Below are 11,120 nucleotides of genomic sequence, written 5' to 3'. Positions count from 1 at the left end.
TCTCATTAAACCTTTTCTATTAGCCTGGACAAGTCCTTACACGTTTGTACGTAATAGGTGCAAGGAGATGATATGAGAGTCAATTCAGTGGGCAGCCCTTCTCATTCTGAATCAGCATTAATCCTACACTATGGCTTGGCAGCAGGGACACTGCGAGACCCTTGCTACCCCTTAATGAGGGATATTGAGGAGAGGTCCTAACCATACCGGGTCAGTAAGAATCCAGGTATTTTTTCAGAGCACAAAACAGTCTCTTGTATCTGACCAAAATCTAGTTTGAGTAGCGGGTGTTCCCTGCTGTTCCAAGGAGAACATTACGATTTTTTACAACTGAGTATTATTCCAGAGAAATCTGTGTTTCAACTGCTCCATTTTTAACGGTACATAAAATGGTTCACCATGTTGTATATACTTCAAAGCCCTTTGAGCTTGAAGATTTTATATATATATTGTGTCCAGATTCACCACATGTAGATGAGGCTTCTGTCTACTTCAGCCGACAAGATAGTCCAGAATTAAGTCACTTGATGGGAGTTGCCATTTATACCATGGGAATGGCAATACCCAGCTTACAGGGCCAAAGTACTGCAGATTACACAACAAACAGAAGCTCAAAACTGTCACGAACCTCAACAATTATTATCCTCGCTACAAATGAATTCAGAGTGATACAGCAAGACATGAATGCAGGAAAAATTTGTTTCTGTATAACCCCCCCCCCCCCCACCGAAATGCCCTGCTATAGGGAATACCTGCTCACCAGAGTCTGCATTCACTCACTGGAAACAACTGCTGGATCCACCACTGAATGACTCCTGAGGTGGACCTTCATCATCTGAAAATCGGCCTAAAAGGTCTGTGGTCTATACATACATAGATTATGTATGCATGTCTATATGTACAGCTATCTATCGATGCAACTTCCAACCTTCCCTTTCTGGGGCTCCAAGCAGAAGCCCCCAAACTCCCCAATACACGCAGAAATCCCACTGAGAGGGCGCTCTCTTCACCCCCTCCTTGGCCGCTCTTCCCGTCCTTTCTCTCGCGCCCTCTCCCAGCCGCGCCGCGCCGCGCTCCTCACAGCGCCGGCAGCCATTTTGTGCGCAAACGGCCCCCGCAAGTGGCGGCGCGGGCCGCGCTCCGGTGGGCACCTCGCTTCCGCTGCCGCCCCGGCCGCCATCTTGCGGGCGTCAGGCCGGTCGGGCTGCACGGTGGAAGGGACGCTGGGCGCTTGCTCTCCTGAGGCAGGTTGAAAAAAACAGTTCCCGGCTGCGCAACCGAAAAATAGGCGGCTGATAGCCACTCCCCTCGCCCCAAAATACCTAATGGCCGGAGTGGCGATAAGGGTTGGCGACTGTGGCTCCGCAGCTGTGTAACGAGGGGAAGGCGGAGATAGCCAGTCCCCTCGTCCCTCAGCGAGGGGAGCTCTCGGCCCTGAGCAGCGACTGTTGCCGTCTATGCGCAGGGGCGGCTTTGGTCCCAGCAGTCCTAAGAGCGGGAGCAGAAAATGCTCCGGATGTCTCATCCTGAAACTCGCATTAGAAAGAAAAAGCGCCCAGGGCCATATGCCTCCCCCTGCCCCCCTGCTCGAAACCACGCCTGGTGTAGGGGAGCCTGCTGCGAGGCCGGTACCGCCCTCTCCTCCTCCCTGCCGCACCGCTTCCAGCTCCGGACCTGGCCCCGCCGCGGTAGACGAGACCTCCCGGTGCGCGTGGGTGCGTTATGCCTCCCCTCTTTCTTCTCCCACACATCCACCCCCCTGCGCCCTCAGGACAGGCGCCCCCACACGCCCTGCTCTGGCATCGGGCCCTCCTCCCGCCGCGGCCCGCTCCCGAGGGAGGCCGGGCTGGGCCGGGCCGCGCTGCGCTGCGCTGGGCCGCGCTGCGCCGGCTGTGGCTGGGCGGCCGCGGCGAGCCGGGGCGCCCAGCGCCAGCGAGGCCTGAGCCCGTCCTTGCTCGTGAGGAGAAACGAAACCCGGCGCTGTCCTTTTCGTCCTGCAGAGCGGAGTTTCCTCTCGCTTAATTTTTCAAGTGTGATTTGAAGTGACGTAGTTAAAATTGGGCGGAAATCTGTATAAACTCCTTAGGGTAAAGCCAGTTTATTTCGATTTTTGATTAGGACTGGAGTGTTAAACTAGCTCACCTTTAAATGGAAATTAGCGTGGTCATTACTGGTTTACACCGAGAGCAAACCATTTAGGCCTAATACAATGATGAGCAAGCTGGAAGTTACTGCGGGCTTTCCCTAAGTGTCTCATACCAGATCGTCTTTCTTTCCGGGGAAATTTGAAACTTGTGGAACATGCCCCGAAATATTCAACGCTTTGAAAAATGTCAGTTGATACATCTTCAAAATGAGCACCTTGTGGTCTGACCACCTCTACCTCTTAAAGCAGAGTGGAGGGGGCACAAAATGTAGCAAGTACCTCCTTGTAGCAGGGTAACCTACTCTTTTCCCCTTGAGCTCATTCTGTGAAACAAAGAGGGCTTTCCAAACAAGAACTACAACTGCTGATGATAGATCCCGTTTTTGCTGCTGTAGAGATGCATACTACACTTATGAAATGTTCAAGAAACAAATGCTGTCTCAACTGACAGACTGTAATTGTAGGTGATTTTTAAAGTGCAAAACATTTCCCTGCTCCTCTTGAAAGACTTCTCCTTAATGTGAGGCCTGATAGATGACTTTATCACAATTAATACAGGACACTGCTTTTTGCCTTGCTAATTGAGCTGATAATAGTATGTTGTGCAGCATTTGTTTTGCAGTCGTAGGTTCATGGTTTGATGCAGGGAGTTGAACAGCAAAAAGTAAAATTGCTTGAGCGTTGTACGTGCACAGGGGGGAGTTAATAGAGCCTTGCAGGTCTTTGTGTGTGAAGTTCTAGTATTCTCACACCTTAAAAAAAAAAAAGGCCCTTGATTTTTGAATGCATTCTACATAGACTCTAGGCAGTGTGAAACAGTGCAGAAAATAGTATAATTCATTTTATTACTTTCATAGAAACCAATTAATATACTAATGTTTTCCTAGCTGTTTCCCTAGTATGGAATGGAAATGACTATTATAGTCTGAGAAGTAAATACACTTGCTAATTTTCTCAGGTGTTTATCTTAATAAATCCTTACATACAGTGCAATATCCAGGGTCAAAAGTCAATGCAGACTTAGACAAGTGTGCCCTTGACAAGGGTGCTTTGCCATTGCAGTACGTGAGAAATTCGTCAAGGGAATGTCCATTTGACCTTTAAATCTTCCACTATGTTAAGGAAAACCTGAAAGTTAAATAAAAGCAGAAACTTGCATTTAAGTGCGCTTTGGTAGTAAACCCCTTGAGACATGTTTTATCTCAGTCCTCTTGGGGTCCCAAGGCGACTGATGAGTCACTCTAGAATCAGTCATTTTTTTCAGAGACCTTATGACTTTTTTCCACAAGAGCCCTTGCCCTGTGAAAATTTGGGGTGATTGTGAACTGAAATAGCCAGACTTACAGAAAACTGCCTCCTCTCCAGTCATCCTCCCTTGCTGTGCCTGGGGCTTTCCTGGTTCTTTGATTACAGGAAGAAAAGAGTAGACCTGCCCCCTTCACTCACTCTGCCCCTAATATTGCTGAGGCAGCCTTGCAGTATCCTCAGATACATCAGTGTTGGTGGCTGTGTTAGAGTTCTGCTGTTTGCAATGATTTTGGATTTCATTTAAATGGAGAATGTAATGAAAATAAGTGTAGTACTTCCGGCAGGCACAGCTGGTTTTTTTGTTTTTAGGACATGGAGCTCTGTCTGTTTTAACCATCTTCCTGCTCTATAACCTTTGTGCTGAAATCTTTGTTCAGTGCATGCAACACTGAACTGAACAAAAGAGGAAAGTCTTTAAGTATTTTCTTGCAGCAGTGTTGGCAAATTACATGCACGCATGAACACACAAACTACAGGGGCAACTTTCTCTCCTGACTGTGAACTTTTTTCTCTTTTCCTGGAAAGGCATGCTGTTTTCCTCTCATTCCTTTTTGTAGAGAATTTACATTCAGAAGCTCTTCTTGCTGCAGAGCCCAGGTAATCTAAAAATTGAAAACTAGACTGCTAGGTTATGCATTCTGTCATAGCTTTTCTCTTTTTCTTTAGTTGTCTGTGTTGCAGCTATGATAACTGTACCAATGATGTTTGCAAAAGCTGTCATATCAGATGGAAGGGTGAAACATGACGCCTTCACCCCTCATGGTCAAGTGAGTCCGAGTCTGGCTCAGATGCATGCAGATGGAAGGCGTCAGGTTTGCCCAAGTGATATGACATTCCTGCTATCAAAATAAGGCAGCATGATTTTTGGATACAAAGTCATAAGCACAGTTTCAGATACTGGAACACTTATTTCATGTTGCTTTTACTCATTCTCCAAACTCTGCGAGAGTGTGCACTATTGACCATTGACTGTATATGCACAGTTGTTTTTCCTGGTATTTGGTGTTTCATTCCTGGTTCAGTGGACCATCTGAAATCAAGCAAAAGAATGTGTGATCCTAGCTCATTTTTCCTTAGTTTCCCCCACTAATATTAGCAAGTAACCCCCAGCTGTAATTTGTGATGTTGATATTTGTCCAACAGAAAATGAGCTGAGGTCATCAACTCTGTATATGGGCCATCATTGGAAAATACTGGCTGAAGACAAATGTATGCTGGATCTGGATGTGTAAATCAGTAAGACAGCCATGATCAGATGTCTGTCTTTCAACGTTCTTGTGGGTAGAATTGTGTACAGGTAAGAGATTTGGCACTGGAAGTACTGTTCAGCATTTTTCTACAGTAACATGTGATCTGTCTTACATGAAGGGAGTTAATGAAAATAAATAGTTCATATGCATCTTTTAAAGGTAGATTATTTTTGAAGTGATGCATAAATAGTAACTTTGCATGTCTGAAATCTTAACTCTGTTGGAAATTCTTTCCCCCACGCACGTACACTTTTTTTTAAACTAGCTAAAACATTTTCACTACAAGTTTAGTTGTAGAATGGCGTGTATAGAATGTAAATAGGAGGCACTGATGGACTAAGGTGGGTATCTGCAGCTTTATTACAGTCAGCCGCAGTTGAATGCTCTCTGCTTCTGAAAATGAGCCAAAGTGGCCTAAGTGCTGTTTGAGGACTCAATTACAGATACATTAGATCTCATTTACACTGCAGTATGGAAGTGTAGGAGTATTTAAGCCAAGTTATGCTTGGGTCTTCTAATGTGGTGAATTCTGTGATACTTTAAAACTTGTCTGTGCTACCCTTCCTTACCTCCCCCTTCAGTTGTGTTTCTGAAGATGGAACCTTGAGGTCATAGCAGCTACTTGTGTTATAATCCCCTAGTGATACAGGCATGCCATCTGTGAGATAAATGATTCTTTCTTTAAAATACTGATGACTTTTACTGTTCCTGCCATTGTGATACTCAACAACAGTGTAAGCCTAAAGTGGAGGAAAAATCCACTACAGTCTTGGACTCTGTGAAAAATATGGGTCTCTCTAGAAAATATGGGTCACTCTAGGCAGTGGTGGATGTAGGTAAAAGAGATTTTACTTTAGGAACTTGATTTTGATGTGCTCTTTTAGTGGGCAGTGGAGCCTAGCCTGTGGGTTTAATGGAACCTAACTCTTGCTCCTTTTCTGGAGAGATGAGTCATGCTGGTGTTTAATTATTTTAAAAAGTTATCTTCCGTTTAGACAGCATCTGAATGAAGAAAATAGCTTGAAGCTGAGTTCATCTCATCTCCTTAATGTGTGGATGCAGTATGTGGCATTGTTGGTCATGACTTCCAGAATGTGTAACAAAGGGCTGATGTATAATCAAAGGCTGATGTGTAACAAAGGGCATTTTCCTTGGAAAATGTTATGATATGGCTTTGGCTTTAGAAAATGGATTACACAAAACCATTCAGTATAGTAACTGAGCTCCTTGTGAGGACTAAGATTTATTTTCAGGTTGCTTATTTCATCTTTGTCCGTGTATATAGTAGGGAACAGAGAAGGGTAGATTGAATTTCCATGGTTGGTGGCAGCAGAAATTGAGCATAGTACTCTAGTTATTTCCTTAATCACAAGAGGTTGAATTTTTATTTCAGTTTTTAGTATTGTGAAACATAAATGTCACAGTGAAGGAAAAGGCAGCCTGTGGCCTATCTGTACCTTCAGAGATAATAAATTAGCATACTGAAGGTTGGAATTTTTTCTTTGTGTGGTTCTTTCATCTTTTTTTAGCAACAGAGGGTGTGTGGGTAGAAACCCTTAAAACCCCAGTAACTCATTCAGAGTGGAATCACTTGAAAAGATACTAGTAAATAAGACAATCCATCTTGCATTCTGGAACTTCAAGATAATTAATCTGCTGAAAAGTATTACATTGTGAATACTTTCATTATTTTGATTTCATTTAAGGCAAAGCACATTACAAATACCTGATAGTAGTGTTTTTATATATATGTGGGGKTTTTTTAAGTACTTTTGTCTATAACATGGGATTACACTACATCTTAGCGCTCAAAACACTTCCTGAAAAATGCCTTGAGACTTTTGGGGCAGAAAAGGGGGTGGTGGACAGGTGGGAGGGTTGGTGGGAAGAGGTCAGAAATTTAGATTTAAAATGCTGTACAGCTTACCTATTATTTCCAGAAACACTTAAAATGTGACTGCTTATCAGCAGGCTGATGATTTTTTGTTTCACTTCCTATGGAATTTACAGACTTGTGCTAAGGTAGTTTTACTTACTAATCAAAAAAAATTAAAGTTCTTCTTATGACCTACCAACTACTTTTTGTTCTGTAATGAACAGCTGGGAGAACCCCTTGAGAACAGTAGGTCTTTATAGACTAAGTTGGCATTTTAGTTGTGAGTTGAATATCTCAGAAAGAAGTTTTAACTGGGATCTTGTGCAGTAGGTCACTGATTCAGAACCTTTTAATTCTCTCCCTCAGAACTACTTCTGTAGAAACACATCTAGTTAAGCTTGAACACCAGAGAAGCACTGTGGTAGAAATGGGCTTTGTGTCACGTTGGCTTCCTGTTTAAAAAAAACAGAAGATTGTCAATTTTAAAGGGACAGCAACAAAGTGATGACCAAGTGCCAAGTGCCAGCTGCCCTTATTCACCAGATTGAACAAGAATTGGATAAAGAAGAAGATGAGATAATGATTTTCCTGTGCCGAGACCTTGCTCCTGACTTAGCTACTGCAGACCTTAGAGAGCTGCTGGCGGCTTTGAATGAGAGGGAGAAACTGTCTCTTTTTGGCTTGTCTGAGCTGTTGTACAGAGTTAAGAGGTTTGACTTGATGAGGAGGATCTTGAAGACTGATAAGGCAACAGTGGAAGCTAACCTTGCCAGGTGTCCCAGACTTGTTCCTGATTACAGGTAATATATGTTTTTCAGATTTCAAGGCTACTCTATTTTATTCAAAATGCTTTGGGTTTTTTTTTTTTTGGTAGAAATAGGCAGGTCTTGATGAAGGTAAAAGACAAGCAGAAAAGGGCATCATATATATGAGTTATAATGAAAAGAGTATCTAAAGTTTAGTCCTTAAAATAAGTCTTAGTATCTTCTTATAAGTCATGGCATTACAAGCATCTATCTTTAAGAAGATGATTGTTAATCAATGGCAACAATGATGTTTGTTCAGTTCTGGATGAGCAGGTAGAAATGACAACTTTAGCGGAATGTCATTAGTTAGTGGGGGKTTTTTTCCAGTTTGCTTTTGGCTTATAATGTTGTGATACAGCTTTTCTCAGGTGGCCTGTCTCTAACTACATTCTATTATTTAGTTTTAAGAATCTTAATAGCCTCTTTAGTTTTAAGAGGGTCCAGTGATTTTTCTCTGGGAGACTTCAGAAAGAAATGAAGGTAATCATAAGGAGGATTTTCCTGTGTTGATCTCACTGAAAGAAAAAAATCCTGTATCAGATAAAAAAAAGCTGAAGATGTGTTCTGTTGTTCTGTATTCTCTCACTTCAGCTGTGTTGAAATATTAAGGAGACCTTTGTTTCACCAGCAGTGGCAATTACAAACCATTATCCCTTCTTGTGTTTTGGGATACTTCTCACCATTTAATCCTTCCTGTATTTTTTAAAGTGTTTGTGATGCTGCATCATATGGGCCAAGTAGTTCTGTGGAAATGTACTTCATGATGTCCTAGTGTGCCAGAGAACAGTCTACATTTCACTGTCTTCTGAAAGAGGCAGAAACTGGTATTTTCATGATTCTTCATATTCTGGCTGAATTTAGCAAAACAGCAAAACAGATTTCAGTTGATAAATTGTGCTGGTTGCTACTCTGATTATAATTCTGTTGTGTAGTACTTGGCATTAAGGGTTGTTAGAATTTGTCTCTGAATGGTGATTTACAAAACAGTTCAAAATAACAGGAAATAATTATAGGAGGTAAATTTGAAAATAAATATTGACCTCATATCTGGAAAATGAATCTGCTTTATTTTTTTGTTTCTTCTGCAGCAATCATAGTCACAATACTGTTACAGTATTTCTAAGAATTGCCTCAGCCAGCTGCACAGAATACAGAATGAGTTAATCCTGGCTAGATCGCTAGCTAGTTCCCTTACATTAGCATCTGTTCACTAGACTGCAATCACCGTTGAGGATGTCATGGCCACAGTTATATCTCAAGGCAAAAGCAGAGACAGGAACAGAAATTATGTATCTTGATTTCCAGCAATTTTTTCTGCCCACTGAACCCTCTTGCTTAAAAATAGTTACTATAGAAAGACACAGGTGCAGATGAGCAAGAGTAGGTATTTTGTAAATGGATTGTGGAACAGAGTACAGTTTGTTCCTGTTGTTTAGTTAGGAATGCTGCATTGAGACTGGAACATGGGAGAAGTTGGGGAGTTGACAGGGGTAGGATCTTGCTGAAAGCTAATGCTTTAGAAATGTCTCAACTTCATTTCAGGGTACTAATGGTAGACATTAATGAGAATCTGGAAAAAGAAGAAGTTGGTTCTCTTGTTTTCCTACTCAGAGATTATGCACCTCGTATGAAAATGGCAAAAGATAAGGTAACTTCTTTCTCCTAGTCTGCTATTCTAGAGCAATGAGAGATTAAACTAAAAAGGGATGTGGCTAGACAGTAAGGAGAAGAGACAGTACTGCAAGGGATAGCGCAGCAGGAGTAGACAAAATTCAGGAAGTATGGAAGGAGTAGTGGCTCCTACCTTTTTTTTTTTTTTAATGCAGTAAAAGAAGCTAGAAAAACAGTAAGGCGGAACAGTGAAGAGTTGCTGTAGTGGATGGTATTACCATGAATCCTGTGAATCTCACAGGTGGAAGGCATAAAATAAAGCCTTTCTTCAATATTCCTGATCTGCAAGTTCACATATGTAGGATCTCAAATATATCTTGAATTATTTGAATTATTGAAATATTGATCTATTATTAAGATCACTTTTTGTTTGTGCTCTGTTTCATTTACAAAAGAACAATTTTAACTAAGTCATTCTCAGCCTATTTGCATTCGGAATGTCTGCTTCTGAGTGCTCTGAGAAAGAAGGGATTCAGCAGAGAGGATTCAGAAAACTTGTCCACTGAGCACAGAAGAGAGAGAGGAGAGGGCCCCTTGTAAATTCCCCTTTTTTAAGCTATTACTCTGGGCGTCTGAGATGACGTTCCAAGTGGTTGGCTTTGTAGCAGCAAGAAAATTTTTCCTCAAAACCTTTTTTTTTTTTTTAAAAAAGATTATTGGCTTCTCGTTTCCATTTACTCCTATTATATAATACTGAGAACTCTTAAGTTTTCCAGATAATCCTTTCTTAGTATTTCAGCTGGTGTCTAATTCTTGAATATACAATCCTTACCACCTCCCCACATTATTTCCTGCTTTGCTTTGTTTGACTAGTGGACTTGCCTTTCCCAGAGTTACTGATAGAGAGCAAATTACTGATAGTACAGTTAGTAGGGGKTTTTTTTCCTGTTGCTGTTCTAGAGTTTTCTAGCTCTTGTGATTGACCTGGAGAAACTAAATTTGGTGGCTCCTAATCAACTGGAGTTGATAGAAGACTGTTTTCGAAACATTCACAGAATAGACCTGATTAAGAAGATTCAGAAGTACAAACAAGAAGGTAAAATGCTTTTTTGTTTTTTTTGTATTTGTCTGTGTGGGGTTTTTTTTGTTTGTTTGTTTGTTTTAACTGAATAGTCCTTGTAGTAAGGATCAGGTGAGCTCTTATTAAAGATAAAATTATGAGTTACATGTCAGAGTATTTTCATGCTTCAAGGAATTAGGCTTTAAAATGGTTAATAAATCACAGTGTATTTTTCAGTGTGTTTCTGTTAAATTTTCAGCTTTAATGTCCTCCGTTCATTCTCAGCCAGTGTATGTAAATGCACTTCAGGCATCTCTCCCTAATCTCAGTCTGATTGATCCCCCTTACAATTCAGGGGTAAGTATACAATAAATCAACAGATCTTTTATTTGTCTGTAAATATTGCCCAACATTGAAAGGGGATTCATCTTCTCAGGACCTAAGGAATGAGAGATTACTAGCAACTAGAATGTTACTTGGTTTATTTCTCTGGTTCTTGTTATTTGCTCAGTTTAGGGCCTGGTTTAATTCTTCTGACGCTGAGAAAACTCCTCTTTAAAGACTTTCTATGAATTTTTTCCTGTTAGTTGGGCATATTAAATCTTTATCTTGAAAATTTTTTATGCTTCTCTGGGAAGTGAAAAGTTTTACTTGACTGTTCTTTGGAAAATGTATTTTTCTTTGTACTTGTGAACTTTTGCAAAATCCAGGGAAAGCAGCATTTCAGCTTTGGAAGTTGAAAGTTATGGTTTACTTTTTTAGGAAAGCTTTTCTGGTTTTGTTTTAATCCCATTTTAGCAATGGTCTCTGAATATGTCAAAAGTCACCCACTAAATTATTTTGAATCAAATTTTACTGCATGCAGAACTTCCTATGTTTGTGTTAGGTCTGATGTTGTGATGATGAGACCTTTCTTAAAGTCTTTAGTCTCACAGAGAAATGTTTTCTGTCATGTATTCAGTAAATATATATGTGCAAAGCTTACATACAAAATACATTGCTCAATTTGTCTCTACTAGCACAGCCACAACAGCTCTGTTTTCCAAACTAGTAATGGTAAAGA

The 11,120-nt window shown here is 41.1% G+C and overlaps 1 protein-coding gene across 7 annotated transcripts in view; it reads left to right on the top strand.

Moving 5' to 3' along the window:
* The first annotated feature begins 732 nt into the window (after positions 1-732).
* Positions 733-11,120, top strand: part of CFLAR (CASP8 and FADD like apoptosis regulator) — a 21,540-nt gene continuing 11,152 nt past the window's right edge. The window contains exons 1-7 of one of the 7 annotated variants that reach the window (XM_026087561.1): positions 733-1,715; positions 3,980-4,051; positions 4,598-4,751; positions 6,947-7,380; positions 8,929-9,034; positions 9,958-10,093; positions 10,317-10,414. In XM_026087561.1, coding sequence (XP_025943346.1) covers positions 7,085-7,380; positions 8,929-9,034; positions 9,958-10,093; positions 10,317-10,414 — 636 coding nt within the window. In that variant the 5' untranslated portion in view covers positions 733-1,715; positions 3,980-4,051; positions 4,598-4,751; positions 6,947-7,084. Of the gene's footprint in view, positions 1,716-3,979; positions 4,052-4,597; positions 4,752-6,946; positions 7,381-8,094; positions 8,211-8,928; positions 9,035-9,957; positions 10,094-10,316; positions 10,415-11,120 lie in introns of those variants that run through there. The other 6 variants (XM_026087550.1, XM_026087569.1, XM_026087579.1 and 3 more) reach the window with 6 other exon arrangements.

This window comes from Apteryx rowi, unplaced genomic scaffold (genome assembly GCF_003343035.1).
Source record: "Apteryx rowi isolate R43461 unplaced genomic scaffold, aptRow1 scaffold_12, whole genome shotgun sequence".
NCBI classification, from domain to species: domain Eukaryota; kingdom Metazoa; phylum Chordata; class Aves; order Apterygiformes; family Apterygidae; genus Apteryx; species Apteryx rowi.
This window is presented reverse-complemented; position numbering and strand designations above follow the sequence as displayed.